The sequence below is a fragment of the Vigna umbellata genome, chromosome 8 (genome assembly GCF_029865625.1).
Source record: "Vigna umbellata cultivar VRB3 chromosome 8, Vumbellata_1.0, whole genome shotgun sequence".
NCBI lineage: Eukaryota > Viridiplantae > Streptophyta > Magnoliopsida > Fabales > Fabaceae > Vigna > Vigna umbellata.
This window is the reverse complement of record NC_142172.1, coordinates 28,866,664-28,893,765: the sequence shown is the minus strand read 5'-3', so window position 1 is coordinate 28,893,765 and position 27,102 is coordinate 28,866,664. Positions and strand designations below refer to the sequence as shown.

The following is a 27,102-nucleotide window of genomic DNA, read 5'->3' as shown; positions in this document are numbered from 1 at the left end:
CATAGGAATAAGTAAAGGAAAAGGTTCACGTATCCTTATTATACTATGTGCATAAAAAAATTGAGAAAAATAAGATATTAAGGCTTTTCCTTACTTAGCGAAAGTGAAAGATATCAATGTTATTTAAAGGTTAAACTTAGTTGTCGGGGTTTTTCCAGTTCGATTCTTGTTTTATTAAAATCTCTAATTTAGTCCTAAAAAATACTAATTTGAGTCAATTGGGTCTCTGTCGTTAAATTGGCTTAACACGGGGTTAAGTTTTTTATGAGCTGGGATGTTGACGTGACCAGTTTTTGCCACATCACTCGTACCGCATTAGCGTAATCTTTCCCAACAGCATAAACCCTAATAGAGATTTCGAAATGGGATTTAGGGTGGCTGCGTGATTTGGTGATAACGGCACTAGAGCACCTGTGTGGAGGAATCTCGCGATGGAAGAGGAACTCGCGTCTTAGGGTGGTTGCACGATTGGTGACAATGGCACTGGAGCACTTCTGCGTCGCAGTGGAGGGGTGCTTGTTCATTGCGGGGTGCGTTTCTGGATGAGGGGAGAACTCGCGGTCGAGGTTGAACGTCGTAGAGGGGATTGCGATTAGGGTTCTTGGCTTCTGGTTCGCGAGAGGATTGATTGTTTGTAGGTTCCTGGATCGTGGTGGTGCGAGAACACTCACGGTGGCTGCTCGAGCGTTTGCTGGCTCGGTGGTGTTTGAACGACGGCGAGGGAGGTTGTGCGATTTTGGATTTCTTGGCTGATTTTCTGACTCACGGTGGTAGATGGTTTCACGGTGGTGAAATTGTTTCAAAGAAGAAACAATGGTGGAGGGAGATGGAGGCGTTGTGGCGGTCCGGGGATGGCGCGAATCATGGCCATGAATCTGGATTCTCTCTAGTTGTTGAAGGTGGTGGCGGATGATGGGTTTCTGCGTTGCGCAACGGTGACATTAAGGCGCAACGACATGGTGGATGTGCGAAGAAGGTGGCGTTGATGGTGGTGGTGTAGCGAAGGCGCTACTGGCGTTCTCACGGTGGCTTCACGGTTGCAGCGCAGCAAGGTGGTGACAGTGAGACTGAAGGCTTCGTAACGGCTTTACGATGACGACGCTAGAATTTGCTCGCGACAACTAGGGTTTCACTCTTGAGGGAAATTAGGATTTTTGTTGTTGGGGAAGATGACGTTGACGTGGCAGGAGTGATGTGGAAAAAACTGGTCACGTCAACATCTCAGCTTATAAAAAATTTAACCCCGTTAAGCCGACTCAAATTAACATTTTTTAGGATTAAATTGGGGATTCTAATAAAACGGAGATCGAACTAGAAAAACCCATAAAAATAGGAACTAAAGGAGCTTAACCTTATTTAAACAATAATTAAAAACCATAAATAATTTTTTATTCTTTTGAAATTCATTCTAATTTTCTAAATTAAAAAATATGTGATAAAAAAAAAGTTCACCATTCAAACATGCGCCCGGTAAGGTACAAGTAGGGATGGCAAAAAAATTCGCGCCTGCGAATATCCGCAGGTAAAATTCGCGACAGATAGTTGATACCCGCGGATATTTACTACCCGCAACTCGCGGGTAGCGGATATTTTAATACCCGCTTATAAACGGGTCGGGTGCGGGTATTATACTATCCGTTATCCGTACCCGCGAATACCCACTATCCGCAAAAAATAAAAATAAAAATTTATTTTATTTTTTATTAAGTTAAATTTAATTAAAATTAACATTAATTTATACTTTACAATATTAAATTTAATTAAAATTAAATTTATATTTATATTTAATTTAATTTATATTATATTTTATATATTTTTTGTAATTTTATTTAAATTTTATTTTAATAATTTATTAAAATATATTTGTTTTAATATTTGCGGGTATCCGCGGGTTTTAAAATACCCACATATATTTTTTAAGCGGGTATCCGTGCAGGTAGCGGATCGGATAGCAAGTGAATTTTTTTTTGTTGGATCGGATTGCCAGTAGACACTATCCATGCCCGACCCGACCCATTGTTTACAAGTGTCATAATAGGATCAATCATGACTGAATCAAAGATGCCAGAAGTTTCGTCTTATATATAATGGTGTTCTATCAGCTACAGAGCAAGGTTTCTTTATTATTTCAACATATCACGTTATATTGGTTCCCTTGAAATGTACATTTGTATTTTTTTTCTCTCTGGAGCTGTCGAAGACAAGGTCAATGGGAGGTTGATTTGAAGATATAACCAGCCCACGACCAAAAAGTGCATAGAAGAAAACATACTAGAAATAATAGATCTTTTATATGATAACAAAACACGACTCTCAATTTGATCCTGCGATGTTTAAGTTCGGGAATCAACATGTATCTGGATTTTATTATCATAGTCAAACATGATCACGTATTCTACAGATTAGGAAAGCCTTTCAGATCTTCTTTAAATAGTGAAATGAAATGGTGGAAGTACAAGCAAGACAGAAAAATGATTCAGGATCAAAATATCCAAAGAATCTTATGGCCAAGCATCTGGAGTGACTCTTTCACTGATGGTAGAACCAAATTGTGGGCCTCCTTTCCTATATGAGATAAGAAACTCAACAGGGTATCCCTTAAGCTTATGAGGAACAATTCCAAGATCATTGAAAGTCAAAGCTGCAAATTTCATCAAACAAAAAATGTGGGACAAGCGACGTAAGAGACAGTTCTATAATATCTTGGAACCATAAAAGCAGACCTCGTGATTGAATTCAGGAACTTACCATTTTCTGAAACAATGGTATCTGTAGTTAAAGCCTGGATCTTATCCAGATTGAATATCTCAGGAGTAGGTAGCGGAAAGGGGACCTTGTTTAGTAATATTTCTCTTGGTGTTGCCAATGCCTGAAATCAAACATTTGATATAATGTTAGCATTTCACTTACAGATTTTAAAGAATATCACTTTGAACAAATCTTACAAACAATATTGCGCTGTTGCATGGATGATACCCTAGTTACATATATAAAATGGAACTAGATACATAAGAGAGAGAGAGATATCAAGTACAAGCAAGAACCCACAAGATCAAATTATGTTCATTGGTGGCTTTCCAATGGTAAGTAAACGTCAACAAATTAGAAGGGGTTTAACACACCTTTGCAATGGGGAAAGGCACCTTCACGTAACGAGGCCATTCTCGGATTGTTTCATACATAAGCTCTGCCTGCAATTATCGCAGATTCAACATCATTCGACAATCGCTTCTTCCAACTCCACTCACCCACAACAAATAAACACCTTTTATTTTTACCACGCATGAAATAGAAATATTAGCAACAAATAAAGAAATAAAGTAATATAGTTTCCTTGTGTTTGTGACAAATTTGCGTCACTTTTTCTTAGTCCTATATATTAAAAACTGTATTTTTAGTTCCCAATTTCAGAAAACACCGTTTTTTGCACGTCAAATTTGGGTCACTTTTTCTTTTAGTCCCTTCGTTTCAGAAAATGTAGTTTTTCGTTACTCAACACTGATTGTCGTGGTTACACTCGTCGCAATGACATATGTCACTGAAATAATAATGTAAAAATTCACTTTTTTATTTTTTTTTACTAGAATGTCTGTTTTTTATCCCTTAATTTAACATTAAAACTTTTAATCCTCTAAAATAATTTCTCTAGTCCCTCAAATTGAAAAAATTTAATTAACATCTCTAATTCAAAACTAAATGTGAAACTTTTGGTTCATTTGAGTCCAGGGATGGAAAATTGGACAAAAATTTACCCAAGCCTACGTCAACCTTCGTGTTTTGTATGAATAGGTTTAAGTACAACACGTTTTCTAATAATATTAGAGAAACACTTTTAAATTTCCAAAATTTAAAGTATCGGATCATGTTTTAAGATAAATTTGTTTATGATTTTAAACTCCCAAAATCTAGTGAGGCAAAAGGAAACATTTTATTAACTAATTCTAGTCATATCATAAATACTACACTTTAATCCCAAAATAAAAAATTAAGTCAAAACTCCATTCATCACAATTTGACAAAAGGTACAAAATAAGAAGGGAATCATTGCGGTCCTAGTAGCAACCATTTAAAGTTACTACCATAAGAGGGCGAAAAATAAGAGAAATCAAACACAGTTAAAATTGTCTTTCTCAAAATTAAACATGTGTTAAACTATGTCAACAAAATTTCAACGTCACCTTTGAAATTTTTGTTTCAAATTAAAGACTTATAAACTCACTTGAAATTTGGGGAATGATTTTTTTTAATTCAAAGAACTAAAATATTTTAAAATTTGAGAGACTAAAAGAAAAAAAAAAAGGATACTTCAAACACAGTTAAAATTGTCTTTCTCAAACTAAACTCGTGTTAGATGTGTCAGCAAATATTCAATATCAACTTTGAAAATCAAGATGAATTCTTTCCAGATTAGAAAACTTAAAAATTCACTTCAAATTTGGGGAATAATTTTTTTTTTAAATTTCAGAGGAATGAGAATATTTTGAAATTGAGGGGACTTATAATATAAATTTTACATTTGAAGGACTAAATAATCACTTTTGAATTTGGGAGTGCAATAAAATTTGATAAAAATTTTAGGAATTTTGAATTTGGGAGTGCAATAAAATTTGATAAAAATTTTAGGAACTTAAAAAATTTAAAAAGTGAATTTTCATGAATTATTTTAGTGATATAGGTCATTTACTAACGTTGATGTCATTAGCTACATCTGCAACTAGTGTAACACCGTTAGCGACCAGAAACAAAAAAGAACATGCACAGTGAAGAACCGGAGTAAGCAAATTTTAATTGGGAGAACTAAAAGAAAAAAATAAGCCAATTTTGAAGGACTAAAATCATATTTAAGCCAAATATGAAATATAAAATAACAACAAATAAAGAGCTAGAGTGACAGGTTACCAAGTCATGCACAGTAAAGATTTCTGGACCACCCAATTCATAAGTCTTTCCCATGCTAGTGCCGTCATCCTTCAAGACTGTAGTAAGTGCAGCAGCAACATCAACCACATAAACAGGCTGGATCCTGCAATAATTGCATTTCATATAAAAATCAAATCAAATCAAATTCAACACTAACAGAACCACTAACGAAACAGTTTTGTATTTTGGTAAGTACGATTGAAGTTCAAAGTGATTGCTTGATAGGTTTATACATACTTTGTGCTCCCATTTCCAAACAATGGAATAAAGCCATACTTTTTCGCAAAATGAGCCCATGGGTTCAAAATCCGATCCTCTGTACCAATCATAACAGCCGGTTTCAAGATTGTGGCCTGTAGGGGTTAACATTAGAATTCTGATATTAATGCTGGTAAAGCATGAAATTTCCCCCATATACAACATTCCAGTGCAAAGTAACCACATATTTTATCTCATGAAGTCAAATGTTTTTTGCTTCGTGATTTACATGAAAACAAACAAGTACTTATAATTGGTTTGGGGTTTAGGGTTGCACTCAAACTGCAAACTTGCCCAACCCAATTACATTTTAGTGGGTTAGGTTGATCATTATGTTGGATTTAATCTAGTACAAACAATTATAATTGGATTGGGTATGGGTTCATAAATTTCAAATGTAATGAACCCGACTAAACAATACATATATAATAAAAAATAATATTTGACAAATAATTTTATATTTAACCATATGAATATTATTTATATGTCTTATAAGTATTGTTGGTACCTTATAATTATTAAGAAACATTGGAAATATTTATTTTGAGATTTTTTTCTTAACTAATGTTTTCTTTCAAACTACTCAACCCGGTGATCTAATCCAATTAAATTTAACTGGATTTGGTAAAAAATTAGACTAAACTTGACCCAACTCTGGCTATTTACACTCCTATAACCGGCTATCATGTATACAATCCATCAGTACTTACAGTGTGGATGTTAGAGGGAAACGAAGGGCAGAATTATTTCATTTTACTGGTTTAACAATTTTGCCAGGTACGGGAAATAAATAAGCACAAATCCCTCCCCATCTATCTGTCAGAACTTATAGTATGGCTACAATCCCTCTCTTCCTACATTTGTCTCCCCTCAGGTAAAACCGAGGAATTTGGAGGGGAAAGTAGTTCATGATTTTTGGCCTTTGCGGACTAATTGTCCCAAAAATACATTCTACCTCTCATATCTATCATTACTAATTATAAGTGTATAATATATCGCTTTACTTAATACGTGAGATATTGATAAGAGAGAAACTTCAAAACCTTTCAAAGAATGCATCAATCATTTTCCATTTATCGTGCCGTTGTATAATAATAGAAGCCAAAAGAAAAACAGTCAAAAGTCAATACTAATATAACTAATGGGTGCTTAAAGAAATATATTGCCTCGCTTATTTGACTTCCATCATTCAGAATAATTTTTTTGCATTCTTTGAAAAATATCATCAATTAACTCCATCCACAAACCTATTAAAACAAGAATATGACCTTTTGGAATTGAATTTCCAGAAGTTTAATATACATGTGAAAATTGAGTCAACCACCCTCATTTATAAACATTCACAAATTGCGTAAGGTCCCACCCTTTTCATGCTTATGAAGAGAGAGAGACATTTTCAAAAAATAAGGTTATATGAAAATTCAAAATGAGAGGATTCATTCCCTAGACTTTCTTGTTTAGCCTCAATGGAAATGGATAGAGTGAAAAGTTGCTGATCTTACCTATGATAAAGGAACTAGAAATAAATTAGTCCAGACAATGAGAAAACTAATTGTACCTCGGGTAATTCCCTTAAAACCACTTCCTCAGCAGCGGCTTTGGCTCTAAGCATCCTGGATGGAGATGATGGAGATGCGCCTAAAGAAGAAACTTGGATAAATCTCAAGATACCACCATGCTCTCTGGAAATCTACAACAGCTCAAAGATCAACTATACAATTAATAAAATTAAAACACCAGGTCAAGTTATAATAGGAAACAACAAACTTTAAAATAATACAAATAGAAATATTAAACTAAGCCAAGCCTGGCAAGACTCCATATATAATAGTTCACTTTATAAGGACTAAATATGACAATTGTCTTATGCTTCAGAATCAAGACTCAAATTAAATCACTAAGAAATAGTTCATGAAACTTGCACACATGAACACCTTTGAACATATACACTTAGTTAATTTCCTCAGGCAAGCTCTCATTACTCAACCTAGCACACAGCACACCAATACAATTTTAAATCCATTGTAAAATTGTCTTGGAAGACTTTGTATTACAAAATTCAAATTTTATGACAGATTCCAGTATCAGAGTATAAGGCAATGTTCAAAGATGACAAGTAAACACTGATCCAATATATCCCTCTACAACTCTACACAACTGCAGCACCCCGTTTTTCAGGGAGAGGGGTAGACAGACCAACTGGAATAGTTACAAAATGAGACTCAATATGCCATTTGAGACACGGCCACACAGAACAATTTAGAAATGTCCCACGTTACTAGTTGACCAGAATCCATAATAAAATATAAATACTTATGAAACTCTCCTGCTAAACTAGACATTTTGACCTTCTCTTTCACTTTTCTCTCAAAAATTCATTAATGTCTTAAATTTTACACTTAACGTATTAATTGACAACATGAGGATACAACTATCCATTTTATTTTTAAGAACTAGAATGAGATATTGTTATCACAAACCAAAATCAGTAAACAACAATGAATATAAAGTAAAAGAAAAACATGTTTAATCAAGACAGAGAAAGAGAGAATAATGAGCTAATGATTACTTCAATTGTTAACGAAGTGATATAGGATGATAGGCTGACAGAAAATATAAAAGAACATACCTTAGCAAGGTTCTCAGCCATGTGATAGTGTACCTCTTCAAAGCTGTAGTTTCTTGTCTCATAATCCCTTCCTGCCAGCAACCAAATCAGGTAAAATCAATATGTGATTAAGAGGAAAAGAAATCTTATAGAACAAGATATCGGAACATTCAAAGAGAAAAATTACAAGACGAGACGCCTACCAATCAAATTGATAACAACGTTGGCCTTGGCCATCACTGCTTTTACTGAACTTTCATCCCTTGGATTGTATTTCATGGGTACAATCTGGCATATTATTCACTGTAAGGTTAGCACAAATAGCAAAAGGAAATAATCCACACAAATAGCAGAATGAACTTTTCCATTCCAACCAAAAAGAATGAGAAGGCAAGAGAGCTCTAGATGTATACAAACAGTATCTTAACTACCTGTCCCAAATCCCCCATCAATTTGAGATGACGGGGACAATCTTCAGAGCCTCTGAAAGGAACTAGGACTTGAGATCCCATTTTAGCTGGATAAGGGGAATGATATCACCAAATGAATCAACACAATACAGTTAGGAGAAAAAAGTTAAACCATAATAAAATTTATTACACAATATTTATTCAAAGAAAAAATCGAAAATGAGCAACATTCTGATAAATTTTCCTAAAGAAAATGCAAATCCTAGAAATGTACATACCAAGTTGTTGGACAACATAACGACCTAAGAATCCTGTTGCCCCAAATACTGTAGCAATGATGCCACTGCAAAATGATTTCTTTCAAGTATTATTTAAATAAGAAATCAGGTAGAGAAGAAAAAAAATAGATTCAGTCAAAGAAAAAATCAAAAGAAGATTTTAATTTTCTGACAGATATACCTAATCCTTCAAGATCAATTAACTATAGTTCATACAGTATGACTCTTTCAAAATAAAATCCCTTTAATGACCAAAATAAACAAAGAGAATTCAGCCTTTAGAAGAACAACCAACACCACCCTAAAACTGCAGACATACAGTAAAAACAGCTCAATACACAACAAGCATCCATGACATGACTTCCATGAGGATACAAGAACAAATATCATAGACCATGCCAAATAATGATTAGTGATAATACAATAGATTATATACAGTGTCCGATCCTTTTTAAACATGCAAAATCCAGCTACAGTTACAGTTGAATTGTATCACACCACTCTAGCAATACCTTGAAAACCAGTTCATCACTTCATCCTATGTAACACTACAATTCTTGAAAGGTGAAAACTCAAATAAATTTTCTATAGTGCAGGAACTTAATCCAATTGAGAAAAAAATTTACCTAACCTTTGATACAATACATAAATCAAGAGGTGAAAATATCAGCTATAAGTGAAGCAACATGAGCTCAAAATTAACAGCTAATGGAGAAAATGTAAGTTGTTAGTCCCGCTCCCGCTCCAGACTACAGCTTTAGTTTTACATTTCTTCTAGTGCAAGTCCTGCACGATCAAATCTAATCCCATAACATAAATTAAGTATGCGACATTGAACCCACAACCGAGACTACTGCTTCTATTCTAATATCAGGATTAAGTGAACGAGAATTCTCAAGCATCATCTATCATCTATTTTATACATTCTCGAGCTGCAATAATAAATCAAGACTCGTTTAGATCACCACCAACCGAGAAGCACGTGTTCCCATGGTAGCAGATTCCCGTACCAAAGCCCCCACAACTCACTTGTAAGCTCAGACCTTATCAAAAACAACCTAAACAAGTTTCGTTTTCCATGAAATTTCCCCCCTATTAATTTATCTTTTCCTTCAAAATGTAGGTCCACAACCAAAAACAGGAAAAACCACTTAACCTTATCACGGAAACAATAAAATTAAAATCCTAGAACAATTGCAATAGTCTTAATTTTCGACACGAAAGCGAATAATGGAGCGCGAATGAGGCAAACCTGACAGACGACCGTCCACCAGTGCCCTTGCGAACGAGGTGACCCACGCCCTTGGTGGCGATGGTAGAAACATAACGCTGATGATCCGCTACATAATCTTGAACAACAATTACGATTATATGAAAACGGAGGTGAGTTAGAGCATGAAACAGAGATTATTGGGTAATGAAAGATTACGGTGATCAGAAATTGGATAGATAGCCCTGAACGATGTCGACGATTGGTGCCCTAAGCGCCTCGCAATGGTCTGCATCTTACCGTGCTCACACTCGCCCACAACGCAGGAGAGAAACACTGATACAATTGGTACTGTGAATTGTGCACGAGAACGTTGCGATCTGCATCGCGCCTAATTTGGGCTCCATGTTATACTGAGCCCAAACTCGTGCTTCTTCAATGTCTTTGGGCTTTGACTGTGTAGCCACTTCATCTATCATCTATTGTTACAGGGTGTTACTCCCTCCACCCCCACACGTCTCTTCCTCCACCTCCCCAATTTTCTAAAATGCCAATTATATCCTTCTAAAATGACAATTATATCCTCAAAAGTTAAAATTTTTTATTTTTATTATTTTAATATTTTAATTTATTTAAAACTTCTGATTTACTTCCCTCTGCACCTCTTCCTCTCTTCCATTTTCGTTTACCTTTCTCTCTTCCGTTAAGCTTCTTCTCCACCTATAACAAATTCATATTTTAACAAATTCATATTTTAACAAAATTATTACGTTTAAAAACTAACCATATATAACATTTAAAATTATAAATTTAAATATAAATTACTGTAAATAAAATAAACAAATAAAATAAAAACGAAACGTAAAAGGAACACTGCCTCTGGACGGATGACATCCTTCAACGGATGTCAACATCCGTTGAAGGCAAAACGGATGTCAACATCCGTTGAAGGCAAAACGGATGTCAACATCCGTTGAAGGCAAAACGGATGTCGACATCCGTTTTGCCTTAAACGGATGTCGACATCCGTTTTTCCTTAAACGGATGTTGACATCCGTTGAAGGATGTCATCCGTCCATAGGCAGTGTTCCTTTTACGTTTCGTTTTTATTTTACTACGTTTTGCGGCTCATGCAAGGATTATAGGCTTGGATATTAAAAGGATTATTGGAAGTATGGGAAGGATTTAGGGTTTAGGATTATTGGAAGGATTATGACTACGTACCTGGAGAGGAACCACGACAAGGACACTACACCATAAACGCACTGCACCACGTACTGCACCGAGAACAAGAAGAAGATTGTTTGATAATTCTTTTCACGATCACCAAGCTTTGTAGAAAAATATTTTACTCATACAAGAAACTACGTAGGTTATCAGTGAAATATGTTATAAATGAATAAAATTAAAAAACAACAATTTTAAAAATAAAATTTTACTGAGGGGCAAAATAGTAAAGGAAAGGTGGAGGAAGGGGCAAAATAGTAAAGGGGAGGTGGAGGAAGAGATGTGTGGGGGTGGAGGGAGCAACACCCATTGTTACATTAATAAAGAAAAAACTTTTTTAGAGTTACTCACTACATCACCACACGTTACTCCTTCTATCCCTCGTTCCTCTTTTACCTTTTAATAATATTTAAACGGATATAAATATGTAATTTTTAAACGTATGTTTCCTTCATTCCTCTTTTACCTTTTAATAATATTTAAACAGATATAAATGTGTAATTTTTAAATGGATGTAAACCGTTGATAACATAGCTAACATAGCTAGTGTATGCAAATGTTCTCGTGCAATGGATTGTCTAGTAGGCCTTCCCGAACAGTGCTTTTAACCTTGTACAATTTCTGAAACTTGAGATCCGTGATAAATTTGGGAATGCAACTTCTTGCTTTCTGAGCAAAAAAGGTAAATGGATTTTCTACAAGGAGATAAATGGATTCCTACAGCAAGTGCTCCATTTAAGTCTAATCTATGACAACAGCCATAATATGTAATTTTCAAAGCTTCCTTTGTTAAAATTGCTTCCACGTTTGGATGATTTTCCCTTTACCTTGATTTTTTGATTTGTATTATTAATTTGAAAGTGAATAACGATTCTTTTCATTTGACTATTCTTTTTATTCATGTATAATTTGTACCAATCTCCGTCTAGAGTTGGGCGAAACTCCCTTCTAAAGTATGTTGCAACTGTAGGAGCATGAAGGTTAAGAAAATTTAGGGTTTTAAAAAAGGTAAATAAAATTAAATGATAAAAATTAAATTAATGCAGGATAATTTTAGAATAAAAAAAATAGTGAAGAGGTATAGAAAGCACTTAGTGGTGGAGGGAGCAATTCTCAAACTTTTTTTAACTGTTTTTTATGAACACAATTTTTTTTACTAACTAATTTTTAAAATTTAAATAATTATTCATAAAAACACTAAAATAATAAAAATTACCAATACTTAAATTATCAAAATTATTAATTTTTATAATTATCTTTTATAAAGACTATTTTATAATTTAATTATATTTTTCTTTCTATAGTTATTATAATAATAACTTTTTGTAATGTAAATAAAAAGTGGTACACTAGTAGCATATAACATACATGTCTTACATCTAGCTTATTGTGAAGCAAAATTAATCCCTTTTATATTGTAACAATTTACTTTTATGCTACTTTCAATCAATCATGAAATTATTGGAAAATATTATATTTTCATTCACATAAATAATTTCTTTTAATGTTGGAATGTGCCCATCGTTTCTTATGATAAAAAAAAATTAAAAATTATTATTACAATGACTATAAATACTATTGAAATAAAAATATTTTTAAATTATAAAATAATTATGAAAATAAGTGTAATTAATTTAATAATTTTATTATAAAGTAAAGTTTATTTATTTTATAGATAGATTTTTTTATTATAAGAAATTGTTTTAGTGAAAGGAACGATTAAGTTTAAAAGTACATTTACTTAAAAAAAAATAAAAGGCTAAAATAATCTTTTGTTACAATTTTTTTTAAATTATTTAATGTGTTTTCTTTTTCTTTTTTTTACTTTTTTATTTCAGTCTTTTGTTAAAACAAATCAATTTTATCATTTAAATTAGATTTATATAAGTAGCATTAAAGATGTATCACACTTCTTCATAACATTTTTGTTTTTATTTTTTTAATATTTTTCTGTTAAAGCTTTATGTTACTTGTGAATGTTATATCACTTATGTTGTGTTCATTTGAGGGTGCTCCAAGACCGAAAAGAAAGTCATCATTGATGTGGATGAAGGTATAGTGGTGCTCCAAGACCGAGAAGAAAGAGTGGTTGTAGATGTCTTCAAAGAAGAGAGGCTGATGCAGGAGGAAGAAGCTAGTCATAAAGCTGCATATCAACATGTACTCATGACTAGCCCTGAAGATGAAAAGCCCAAGGTTAAAGGTAAACATTGTTTGTTGTTTCAGGTACAAGAAGAAGAAAAGATTGGAAGAGGAAGAAAAGTCATGATGACTGGATGAAAGAAAGACTCCAACTTGGTAAACCTATGAGATTCAAAAACAAGTTGTGGGTTGTGAAAGGCTACAAAGAAAATGAGATGATAGAGATAGAGTCTCCACATTCCAGAAGAGTCAAAAAAGTGGACAAGAAGCAATTGATGAGTTGGTGCGATATGAACATCAACCATAAAGAAGGAACTTGAATTTTATTGGGTCAAGTTAATGACGTTAAAAGAGCGCTTCTTGGAAGGCATTCCAGTGATTTGAGGACATTTTTTTCATTTTTTTTTCTTTTAATTTTATTTTGGTTTTGTAATTTTTTTTCTTTACGCATTTTTGGAAATAATAAATGAAAGACAAAATCGTATTCACTTACCGTATTGCAGGTGAATTGCGGGATTTATTATTTTTTAATCACCCGCGAAGAATCACCCGCAAGGAGACGAGATTTAGAGAGATCCAAATGAAAAAGTCTCATATACCCCTGTATAATTATATATATAATTATATAATTCCACGGTCAAACATCCTATTAATATATTCGATTCTACCAAAGGTGGAAGAAGATAAAGTTGAAGAGCAGCGGATGATGAAGAACGAAATGGTTGATAAAGAACACGAAGAGGTGGAGAAGATGCTGGAGAAGACGAAGAAAGAAAGCGTATTCGGTTCCCATCTCGTCGCTATCGTTTTTGTTTTTGTTTTTGGTTTTACGAGTGCCTGTCGAGAAGCTCCTCTATGGTGTCTGGGCCGTCGTGCAAGAGATGCTGCTGATTGCATCTCCAATTCCGGCGATGAATCCAATTCCAAACGCATCGCCATTCTTGCACCTTTCCTACCATTTCTCTTCGGCTTTCTCCCTCCCAACACACTGTTTATTTGTTTTTCATTAAATTAATAAAAAAATACAACTGAACTAAGGAAAAGGAATAACAAAAAAAACCGCTAAGATAATTAACAAAACATCTTCTAATACAGGTACTATATGATAAATGATTTACCTAAAAAGTAGATGTTTTTTAATAGACTATCTTTTGTACTCTTCATATTACTAACAATTCAAATTCAACACATCACATTTTAATATTAATATCGAATAATATTGTTTAAAATTATTAATTATACGTAAGATCAACAAAATCAAAATAAATGTTTTATTTCAATAATAATAATGTATTTTGAATAGTATTAGTTATTTAAAAAACTTACAATTAATGAGTTTTGTGGATTATTACTTCTCAAACAAATCAATGAATGTAAGAATAAAGTTTTTGTTTTTAAATACTTTCTTCTAACCAACTTTATTTTCAGTATCAAGCTAATATATTTGATAAAAAAATTTAATGTCTTCGTAAAATTAAAGATAACAAATTTGATTCAATTTTTTAATTTCATATAATTAGTAGAATTAGTTAAAAAACGTACTATAAAGTTAGAAGGTAATTTAAGATGTAAAGTTTATAAACACATGTATACTACATTTAAAGATAAATTTATTTTACTAAATTATCATTTTTTTACTTTTTAAAAAATAATTTTAATAATTATTTTTAATTTTTTACTCTTTATAAACATTTTTACAATTAAATATAACATTAATAATTATCATTTTATATTACTTTAATAACTAGGGGCATTTTGGTAATCTTTAATTTCTACCAATTAAACAATTTTTTTAAAATTGTCACATCAATCAAATCCTACACTAATTCTCACAAACTTTACCTCTAAATCCACTCCCAATTACCTTCAAATCCACTCAAATAAATACAAAAAAATTTACCCTCAAATTCATTCAATCACTCTCCCCAAATCATCTCCTCCAATCACCCCAAGTGAACACAACATTAGGCTCTGTTAACTTGAGATGATTTATGGGAGATGATTTGGGGGAGAGTGATTGAATGGATTTGAGGGTAAATTTTTTGTTGTTTGTTTGAATGAATTAGGAGGCAATTGAAAGTGGATTTTGAAGTAAAGTTTATGAGAGTTGTGTAAGATTTGATTTATGTGACAGATTTAAAAAATTTGTTTAATTGGTAGAAATTGAAGATTACCAAAATGTCCCTAATTTTTAATGTAATATAAAATGATAATTGTTAATGTTATATTTAATTGTAAAAAGTTTATAAAGAGTAAAAAATTAACATTAATTTTTAAAATTAATTTTAATATTGTAAAAAAAATTTGGTAAAATGAATTTATTTTTAATTATAATATTTTTATTAGGAAAAAAGAAAAAAAAATCAAGGAATCATGTATTCTGTGTGTGTATTACTTAAATGGGTATCTTTTTATGGTGAAATAGTTCTAAAGTATCTAAATTTTGATTTTTCAGGAAATCAATCATATTGGTGCTGGTGGATTGTGGGCAGAGCTTGTGAACAACATAAGTCATTACTTTCTTCTTTTTCTCGTCCGTCACCACCGCTGAAGCCTCCTTCCTCCTTAGGCCTCCCCCAACCGAAGAAGCTCAGCCACCTCCACGGACAAGCCCTCGACGTTGTTCGACGCGCTGGTGATGATGGACGACCTGCTCACAGAGTCTTGGATGCTGACTCCACAGTGGTCGGGAGGGTTCAGGTAATCTACACGTCAGCCATGAACTGAACTAGGGTTTCTAATGGCCATGAACTTCGCATTCACGCAGGGGAAGTACAACGGGATTAGCCTGGTCGTGTTTATGATTCACGCATGCAACCGAATACTTTGGAACCGAATATGAACGTGATGGAACCGAATATGGAGATAATTGAGAAGCATGGGAACCGAATATCACTATTGGGAACCAAATTCATCCTCAGAAATGCTTCACCTCCTAGAACTGAATATTGCTACAAGGTAACCAAATACACCTTGAGTTCTTCCTCTTCAAATGCTTCAATCTAGTCTCCATCTTCAATCATCAGCCAGGATTGGAGTTGGAATTATAAAATGTGCAAAGGATAATTCAGACGTTGTATGGTAAATCCTTGCAAATCTCTAAACTTCAGCGGGTGATGAAAAATACCCAAATCCCGTAAATTCGCGTCTTTTTATCGTCGCATTTACGTTAATGTGAACATGCATCGTTCTGCAAATCCGCACTTTCATTCTCTCCTAAACAGTAAAATCAGCTCAAGTGAACAGAGCATTAGTACTGATAGTATCACGTGACATTGTGAGGGTCACCTATCAATATTAATGTTATATACTAGGATTAACATTAATAGTTTATTTTTAATTTATTCTTTATATTTATTTTTTTTCAATTTAATTTTAATTATTTTTGAAATGAAACAACATTATCCACTTTTAAAATAAAAGTGTATTTATTTTCTTTTTCTTAAAAAAATAATTCTTTCAAGTCATTTCTCATCTGTTTTTATTTTTTATGCAGAAATCGAGGAATATAGTAAGTAAAATAGTTATAAAAATTTCTATTTTTGCAATTACTATTTTTACATACTACAGAATATGTATATATAAAAATAATCGAAACTAAAAATATAAGTTGATAAAAAAATTTGTTAATAGGCTTTTAACTTTAAAAAATGTAAGATAAATAAAGCTAAAAATCCTTTAAAAATTTTAAAATTAAAATGGAATGTATTTGTAATTTAATTAAAGAAATTTCAGCTTATTCCAAAAACAGAAATATTGTATAATAACATAATAAATTAAAATAACACAAATATAATAATATAAAGGTTTTTCTTCTAAACAAACATGTTATTTTTTTACAGGTATTAAAATCTTTTATGTAATTTGAAAATAAAAAGATTATAGTTGTAACACCCTCCGAACAAACTATGTAAAATAAAAATAAAATTAAATAACTCATAAATGAAATTTTAAATTCTTTAAAGGTTTTTTAAATGAAAATCTTAAACAATCATTTACAACTGAGAGAAAACATTACATGGTTCAACATTAAAAAAAAACTACTATGTTTAAAAGAATCCAAAAGAAATAAAATCTCTAATCACTTTAAACATCCACTAGATTATTTGTAACATCATTTGCTTCCGTACAAGAATATGAGTCATGCAATTATCGCAGGTGAAAACCATAATTACAAAAATACAAAAGTGAACTAACAAAATAAACATCAAATGAATGAAATAACATTTATATCACCATTTTCAGTCTTTAACACAATTTCATCACATCAAACAACATTAATGCATAATAAGACTATAACAACCAATACAATGACCCCTCATACATTCCCTTAAACGAAATCATGACCAACACATTCACTCTACACCGCATGTCGAGCAAAGACAACTCGTGCTTATACTGGTCATCTCTATTAACGTATGTCTTCTTCTATACTTCCCCACATTAATCCTGCTTAACCAAAATAGTACAATTCGAGTGGTCCTCCACGTAGCTTCAGACTTATCTCCTATGTTCCTTAAACTGCTCACATAAGCTCTAAACTCATCATGAGCCGAAATCCTTTGACCGAGACAAATATCTCTTTCTACCCCTCAAAAGAGGAAAAGGCAACATAAGAACCTTAGTCTCTTCTACTGCCCCTCAAGGACGAAGACACACATCTCTTTCACCACCTCTTAAAGACTAAGAGAACCTTTCTACCCTCCTGCAAGAGGAAAGGTGCCTACCCGGATTACAGACGCAGAAAGGAAGCACCACCAACGAATGACCACCGTACACATCGCTGCATCACACTGCCGAATGACCACCGCACATACCGCCGCACCGCCGTATCGCCGCACCACGAACATCCACACTACCGCACCACGAACCAAAACCAAAATGGAAAAGAAGTGGAAACGAATATGGAGAAGGAGAGAAAGTGAGGATGGGAGAAATAGATCTGGAAATGAGAGTTGGGGGATGTGGGACTGTGTGAGAGAGTTAAAATGAAGTAGGGATTTTGGATTTTAGAAAAAAGTAAATAAATATGATTAAAGTAAAAAAAGGTACTTTTGTAATTAATTTTTTTTAGAAGGTTTGGAGAGGTGCATGGAGCATTTAGTGGTGGCAGAGGGGGTAACTAACTTGGCAAAGAGAGAACTTAACCCCACCAACTTGTTTAAGCATGGACTATGTGACGCTATATTGAATAAAATAATGTTTTCAATAAAATAAATTAATTTTTTTTATTCCACTTAATGTAATTAATATTAAATTTATTACTATTATTATTATTATTTCTTTTTTTTTTATCCCACAATGCTTTGTACCCTTTTTTTTATATTTTCTCTTATAGCCTCCACTTTATGTCGGCTAGCACGGACGATAGATTTTGTACATGTTTTTAACTTTGCGTGATTTGGCCGAGGCTAATAGCGTCCTTACACTAGCTGACTATTTTGCGGATGTTATTAGGCATCATTCTTGTACTGGCATCAGTTATCAATCCTTATAAAATATTCAACATAACTTATAAAAGAAAGTCAAATTATTTTAAAGTATTTTCATTTAAATATATATCATACATTAGACCTCGGTAATTTCATTTGAAATTTCTAAATTTCTAAAATCACATCTCAAACAAAAGTGATTCCATGTTCTTGAGGGGAAAATGCTAGTTGGAATTGAGGAACACAGTCAAAACTTCGTAATCGTGTTTTGAACTTTGTGAACTTTGAACATGCCGAACATGAACATATACGAGATATAAAGATTCTCCTTCATTGTATTAAAACAAACACGTGATGTGGTTAAGGAAAAGATACTAGATTTACTTACACCTGAAGCAAACTTTTACGCTTTAGTTTATAGATTTATTAAGTTTAACATACAAAAGTTTGTTTTATTTTTTTCTTCTAAAAGATTTATTTAAACGTGTCATTAATAAAAAAAAAGTTACATAAAGACCTTCGACAAAAATTCTTTCCATAGTCATTTTTTTTCATTTGTTATTTTTTTCCTTCTACTATACACGATTGATGTAGATTATAGGCTTCATAATTACCATTTTTTATATAGTTGGTTTTACAAAAGAGAACTAACAAAACATATGGAAAATGAATAAAGGTAAATGGGCAAATGAAGAGTTTTTGTCGATTAATTTGATCAATTGAAGAACTAAAATTGGAGGAAAATATTAAAGCATGTTTTATTTTATGTTATCTAAAAAGGAATATTAGTAAAAAGAATTGTAATATAAAGAAGTTAACATCATTCACTAATATGTTTAATAATGATACAAGTGAATTATGCAACTTTAGTCTTTTTAAGGGTAAACCTATTTTGGAATTGAGATAAGTATTTTAAAGTGAATTATAATAATAAAAAAAGATTAACTATATCTTTAGTTCTTAAACTATAATGTAACTTTGGTTTTAGTCCCTACTTAAAAATTTGATCTTGTTATGTCCTTGTATTTAAAAAATTTATGGATTTAATCTTCAATGTCTAGTGACATAAACTTTTTTGTCACATGACAAACGATGTATCACATTACTTTTCTATTGTCATAAGACTTTTTCAATGGTACTAATTTATAAGCTTCATCAACAAAACATATGATGAAACAAACAAAGATAAGACGAATTTGAGATTGAATAGGTTTTTATGATAACAAAACATATAATTAAATGAACAAATATAAGTAAATATAACGTTCTAGATGAGCTTAGAATGATTAGAACAATATCTTAAGATAAAGCTTTGAACATATAAATGGTCAGTCAAATAATAAAATTTAATAAATACATGAACAAGACAATTAAGCGACCCAGGAATGTGTTCAATAACTGCTCATGAATGTGAATATACATATGCATATGTTTTATTTAGCTAATGTGTGTTCATTGAGTTTAAGCCAAGCACAACGCCACACACAACATGTTCATGCTTAAAGAAAGAAGCATACATATGTAAAGGGAAAGACTTAGACAAACTCAGTTGAAAACATTAGGTAGATGAGTGAAAGGCTGAATCAAACGACCAAGTCATTAGACGACTCAAGTTTTACGCAAGTACCAAACGACTTATGTGAATTGAATGTATTAGACGACTCAAGACAATAAGTCAAATTACAAGGACTAGATGACTCAAACAATGCAAGAGCAAAATTTGGACGACTATGTTGACTAGATGAGTCAACCTAAAGTAGCAAAGTAGTGTATTTCTACAAAGGAGTAAGCAAGAAAAGAAAATAAGCATTAAATGAGTCAACATGATGCATTATACAGGTCAATGTAAAAGGCACACAAAAATATACCAGAAGACCATCTATTAGATGAGTCAACGAGATGTTAGACGAGTCAACGTTAGCCCATAAAGACATTAGAAAAGCATGTTTTAAATGAGTCAACATGAAATATTAGACAAGTCAACACTAGCACATAATGCATTAGAAGAATATCTATGTCAGATGAGTCAAAATTAACTCAATGAATCGTTATCACCTAGAGGTTTGTGAGGACCAAATCAAGATAAGATGAAAAGAGAGCAAGATAGAAAAGAAGAAAAAGAGAAAACAAGAATGAGAAAGAAAAACCAAGAAAAAGGCAAGAGAAGGGTCACTAAAGTTGAAAAACCAAGGAATGGTAAAAGCCTTTTCTTGAAAGATAAAGAGGTAACAATATTTGCTTGTGACAAACAATATTTGCTTATGCCTAACAATATTTGTTTGTCTTCTATGCAAGTTTTCTTGTCTCTAGGTATGAAGCAACATCTTAAGGAGCATGAGGATGTCTTCCCTAAAGACATTCCTTACCATTTTCCTCCTAAAAAAGGCATTAAACATAATATAGATCTCATTTTGGGAGCATATAATAAGAAAGCCTATAAAAGCAATCCATAAGGGAATAAAGAAATACAAAAGCAAGTGAGATAACTCATGGAGAAAGGATGGGTAAGGGAGAGCTCAAACCTATGTGCTATGTCAGTCATCCTTGTTCCTAAGAAGGATGGATCATGGAATATGTGCATTGATTATCGAGCCATCAACAACATCACCATAAGGTCCAAAGGAGGAATATATTTTGTTTTTATTATGGTTTTCAGGTTTTCAAAGATTGCTCACTTCATTCCTTGTCACAAGAGTGATGATTTTAATCATGTCACTGACCTATTTTTCAAAGAAGTGGTAAGAATACATGACATTCCAATGAGCATTGTGTCAAATAAAGATGTGAAATTTGCTAGCCATTTTTGGAAAGTGTAATGGGATAAGTTAGGTAGGTACAAAGTTTCTTTTCTCTAGAACTTGTCATCCTCAGTCGGATTGGAAAAACGAGTGGTAAATAACACTTTCTCAACTCTTTAAATGCTTTGTAAATAATAATTTGGGAACTTGGGAGGATTGTTTACCTCATGTTAAGTTTTCATATAATTGGGTAGTTTATTCTACTACTCAAATGTCTCCTTTTAAGGTAGTTTGTAACTTTAATCCTCTAACTCCATTAGATTTTTTTCCTTACCTACTATTGATTCTATGACTAACAAAGATGGTCTTGCCAAAATTACTTTTGTCATAAACTTGCACTAAGAAGTAAAGGCATAACTAGAAAAGAAGATGGAGAAGTTGGCTTCTAAGGCTAACCAAAGGAGAAAGAAGATCAAGTTTGAACCCATTGTGTATGGGTTTACTTTAGGAAGGATAAGTTCTTCCAAAAGAAAATATAAACTCCTACCTAGGAGAGATGTGTCATTTCAAATTCTTAAGAGAATTAATGATAATGCTTACATTGTTGATCTACCTAAAGATTATAGAGTGAATTCTAGTTTCAGAACTAATGACTTGTCTTCATTTGATGTAGGTACAAATTTGAGGACAAATTCTCTTCAAGAAAGAGAGAATGACAGAGGATTACTTCTTGATCCAATATAAGAAGAACATGAGGAGGAATCATTATAATTCAAAAGACTTATTATAAGGTCAAGGACCAAAAGCTTGGAAGAACAGATCCTTGTGAAGCTCTTGATGCTCCATGAAGCTTGGAACTCATAGGACATGAAGATCATGGCTTGGAGCACACTAATAAAATAGTTGTAAGCATTTAAAAAAGTTTGTAATTTTTCTTTTATTTTTGTAAGTTCATTGAGTGAACTAGATTCGTTGGATGAGAGTTTGTTTATGAGTTATCACAACTTGTAACTCTTACTAGGTGAGCTAAATTCATTGGACGACGAGTCGTTTAACAAGCTCATCTCGCAAGGCGAAGATCCCATGTCTACAATTGAATTTTTGCATCACATTACGAGCCCAACATCCTTGACAGTCAGATGTAAATGCTTTTGATAGTCATTGTATGAATTTTGAATTCATTCTCTTGGTTCTTGTTGTAAGATCCTTGAAAATATTTGTAAGTTAGATACTAGATAAAAAAAAATTAAAAAAAAAAAAATAGTGAATAGTAAATTGTGAATAGTAAATAGTAAAAAGTGAATAGTAAAAAAAAAAAATTATTTTTGGAAAGGATAAGTGTTACACGTAGCTTTGAGATCAGAATTCACCAATTTGCAAATAAAAAATTATTTTTGTAATAGTAAAATGAATAAAAAAATGAATAGTACAAATGAATAGTAAAAATGAATAGTACAAATGAATAGTAAATTTTTTTACTATAAATAGCCAAGGGGGGAGGCTGAAAATTTACACCAAAGAACTTAGAAAAATGTTGAGAGAAGAGAGTTGGAAGAATTTCTAACTGCAAAGGGGATATTCTGGAAGTTTTCAGAGAGCGAGGAGATTAAGTCTGTAATAGAGGTAAGGGAAGCCACTCTTATACTTTGCTTTTCTCTAATCCTAAATCTTGAATATGTAGTATTTTGTTGCTGTATGGTCTTGAATTTTGAATGAGAACATTTATTTGTTTCTTTTGTATTTTTGGAAGGACGAGAAGTTGTCTAACCGGCTCTGCCAGATTCAACTTCTTGTTTCCCCAAAACTTTGGTTGTTTCTTATATCTTTATATTGTATTTTTGGAAGGACGAGAAGTTGTCTAACCGGCTCTGCCAGATTCAACTTCTTGTTTCCCCAAAGCTTTTGTTGTTTTTTTTTTATATCTTTATATTGTATTTTTGGAAGGATGTGAAGTTGTCTAACCGGCTCTGCCAGATTCAACTTCTTGTTTCCCCAGAAATTTTATTGTTTTATCTATTCTTTTTATTTCATCTTTGTGGAAGGATGAGAAGTTGTCTAACCGGCTCTGCCAGATTCAACTTCTTGTTTCCCCTGAATTTTTATATTAATATTATTTTGATGGTAAGGGCAACTAATTATTTTTGTATGAATTTATAAATATACGAATGTTGAACTGGTGTTCTCTTGCGAAACTGTTTTATGACTTTTATTATATTGGGTGTTATAACTGAAACTGTTAAATTGTACATGTTCTGATGTGATGAATTTATTGAATGAGTTTGTTGGCTGAAATTGATCTTGTTAGAAGGTCTGGAGTAAGGGTTCTGTAATAGCTTATATATGAGTATTAAATAGATATACAGATACTGTTTGAGGTTGTTGTGAGAGGAAGTAAAAATATTAAAATTAGGCATTTTAGATTTAGAGCATAAGACAACAAGGTAGATAAATTAAATAAATAAATTGATTAATTATTGAGGGCCTCCCTTTGTTGGTAGGATAGAGGAACCTTAAAAACCTGAGTTGGCACATCCCTGATCATAGAGCAGCCCTGGTCTGGTCCAGTCATTTGTGACTAGTCATATGTGCTGGCGTCGAAGGTGAGTTTGATGCGTTCAGACATCTGGGTCCTCTCCGGTGACCAATTGGGGTAAAGAAAAATCTCTACTAGGATGAAAATAAAATAAAACAAGTTGATTGTAGATGCATAATATTATCATGGTAAAAATTTCATATATATTTTATTTATCATTACATTGAGCCCAGACTTTAATATGTAGTTCCTACGATATGTTGATATATTTTGGTTGATCCATGATCTTTGTTTGGTGAAAATATGTTGAGTTATACTCGTTATGGGCAAAATGAGTTTATAATATGAAGCATGATATATGGCAATATGTTTAATTTATTGATACCAAAACGGGTTATTATGAATTCATGATTAAAGAATGAACATGATTGAGTTAGGTGGATAAGAGGGTATGAATTGTTGGTTTTATGAAATGTTGGAGTGGATATGAGAAATCATTACTTATGAAATGATGTTTACTACCGGGAGTAGTATGTTCGAGTTATACCATGAGAGTTTGGTATGAGCAATGTAACACCTGAGGTTTATGAAAGCAGGCAGAAAGTGGTCTGACCATAAGGCTTTGACATAAACATATGATTCGTAAGTTATATAGAAGTAGGCAGAGAGGGGTCTGACCATAAGGCTTCAGAAAGTAAGACATAGTATATAAGTGAGGCTTAAGGAAGCAGGCAGAGAGCGGTCTGACCATAAGGCTTCATGAGTAAGCATGGTACACTTGTAAGATTTATGGAAATGGAAAAGATGATTTTGATAATGATGAATTAATGACATCGGAATAATGATATTTTATCAATTGCAGAAATACATGATTATAATATTTTTATTACAAGTTTAATGATTTTATGATATGGTTGGCTTACCCTTATTTGTTTGTACTATGATCATATAACTCATGTTATATGTGATTAGATAATGTTGCAGATGCGGTTGAAAAAGCTTAGAGATGAGAGAGATGCGGGGAAAAACTTTCAGGGATTTTTGTAAAAAGAATAAATTTGTATTGGGAAGATTATGTTGTGTAAAACTTATAAGTTGAAATTTCAATGGTGAAGACTATATTGTTTAAAGTTTGTAAGTTTGGTACTGTACTTTGGAGTAATTGAAATAAAGTTTGATTGTTTATATGAGATATCAAATTAATTTAGTCTCTACTATTAGTAATACCCTTTAAAATATTAGGGTGTTACACTTGTCATATAATATTGGTTCTTATCAAATATTGAGACCTTTGTAGTGAATATTCATTGACAAATCAATCTGCTAAATTGTGATGTTTCCATCTTGTCTTAATTTTGTGCTCTTATCTCATTTTTTTTTGTTTATGTTACGAAAGGAATTAAAGATAGTAACGATTGTACTCTTTCCTAAATACGATCATATCAACATTGGTGGCAAAAAAAATTGTTGTGAGTGGCAAAATTATGTTGGCACAACACCTTGCCCAATTTGTACAACGAACATTCGCACTTATCTCAAAACTAACTAAAACATACAAAAAAGATCATAACAAATAAAATATAAATTAATGATAAGCTCAAACTTGTCATCTTAAACAAAGTTCACCAAAGCATGCAAAAAGTATTTTCTCCCTTAAGTTATTCTGATATGAATATTTCTTGATGGCAATCTTCTAGCTAGGTTAGACCAAAACTAGAAGGAAAGACATGGAGGTGGGTGAATAGATGATGGGTGCAAAAGCTTTGATAGAAACGGGAGCTAATCTCATGATTTTGTGTGGTTTATGATGATAGAGGTGATATTTGATGATGCTCTAAGAGAGGTTGGGCCAATTCTTGGAGGAAGGTGGCTAGAGGAGGCCACTTGGATTGCTAGAGGAGGACACTTGGATTGCTCTAGTGTAGGGTGACCTAATAAGAGTGGTATGACACAAAAATGACAACATAACTTTACTCTAAATCAAAGGTAATTACATGAAGGTGATACACATCTATTTATAGGCTAAGATGTTTCAAAATGGACAAAAACTTAAACCTAAAAGAGTCACCTTGGTTAGCTTGGAGAGCAAGGAGAAATCCTTTCCAATAGGAGAGAGACAAGTGACAAAAATCCTCTCAAATGAGAGAATGACATGTGGCCACTACCTATGAAAAATCCTCTGCATTCCTGGAATGACATATGGACACTAACTAGAAGGAAAAAATATCCAATAGGAGATGGACTCATGTCATGACTGTCCACTCCTCTCTTGTCCACTAAGCTAGCTAAAAATGTTGACCCCTTGGTCAACCCATGGCTTGGACGTCCCACCCTTGGCCAACATTGGGTGTTGGCCCAAAGTACAAGGTCCAAAATAAATCCTACACTACTAGGCCCATAATAGAAAATCCAATTAAATCCTAGACTACTTGGCCTAAAATACAAGCCCCCAAAATTATTCTTATTCCACTAGAAACTTCTTAATGGTTCAAGATGGTCCAAGAGAGAGAGAGAGAGTGTCTAAGCCCATTTCTCACAGATGACTTCAACTTTTCTTGAATATGTTTGGTGATGGCTAGGAGGTATGTCATCATTTCTTTAGTCGATGATTAGTTCACTCAAAACAACCTTTTTAACCGTTAATATTACAACTTATAATATTATTAGATGGATAAACACTAAATATAAGTATAAAGAAAAATATATAAAGTTCCTTAGAACAGAACTTGGAATTGTTCTTTAATTTTGTATGAGGAGATGATATTCATAATGAGAATATTTTTAGAGTAAATTATAATGCTATCCCCGTAAGATTTTGTTAAATTATACTTAAGCCATAATTTTTTCACCATTGCAATGACTTCTCTTATTAGGGGACGTAATTATAGTATTTTTCAAACTTAAAAGGATGCATGTATAATGCAAACAAAGATGGCAATGTAATGTGTTTTGGAATAAAGAAAATGTTTGTGCGAAATTTAAAAAATTATAGTCTCAAATTAATTTGAGAAAACTGCATAATTTACTCTCTCTTTTTTTGTTGTTTTGTTTTTGCCCATTTCTATTTCACCTCTTTTGCAATAATCAAACATGTACCTTTCTTCTAGCCTTTAGTTCTCCAGCCTCAGCACCAATCTTTAGGATATTAAATAAATATCCAACCAAATGACCATAAAGTACACTGAGAACATTTAAAGAACCAAAACACTGAAAATACCTACATCTGCTTACTTCTCCCATGAAATATCATTAAATTTCATAGCTGACTTGGGTAGTAAAACTCCCTCAGCTGTTTTCTACACCAAAAAAAAAACATTCAAAAATCATATACATCATGGAAAAATTA

At 32.6% G+C, this 27,102-nt stretch overlaps 1 protein-coding gene across 2 annotated transcripts; it reads right to left on the bottom strand.

Annotated features, from left to right (window-relative positions):
• Positions 1–2,269: 2,269 nt before the first annotated feature.
• Positions 2,270–10,075, bottom strand: LOC124841237 (NAD(P)-binding Rossmann-fold superfamily protein). Of its 2 annotated transcripts, none has more exons than XM_047317475.2 (12): positions 9,904–10,075; positions 9,727–9,814; positions 8,475–8,539; positions 8,218–8,303; positions 7,990–8,074; positions 7,808–7,878; positions 6,737–6,868; positions 5,158–5,273; positions 4,900–5,023; positions 3,123–3,191; positions 2,749–2,869; positions 2,270–2,641 (listed from the first exon to the last, which is right to left on the bottom strand). In XM_047317475.2, the coding sequence occupies exons 1-12, from the start codon at positions 9,977–9,979 to the stop codon at positions 2,502–2,504; spliced, it is 1,173 nt and encodes a 390-aa protein (XP_047173431.1). In that variant the 5' UTR covers positions 9,980–10,075; the 3' UTR covers positions 2,270–2,501. The 2 variants fall into 2 exon arrangements, with proteins under 2 accessions (XP_047173431.1, XP_047173430.1); XM_047317474.2 differs by having other exon boundaries at positions 9,727–9,823; positions 9,904–10,074.
• Between the last annotated feature and the right edge of the window lie 17,027 nt (positions 10,076–27,102).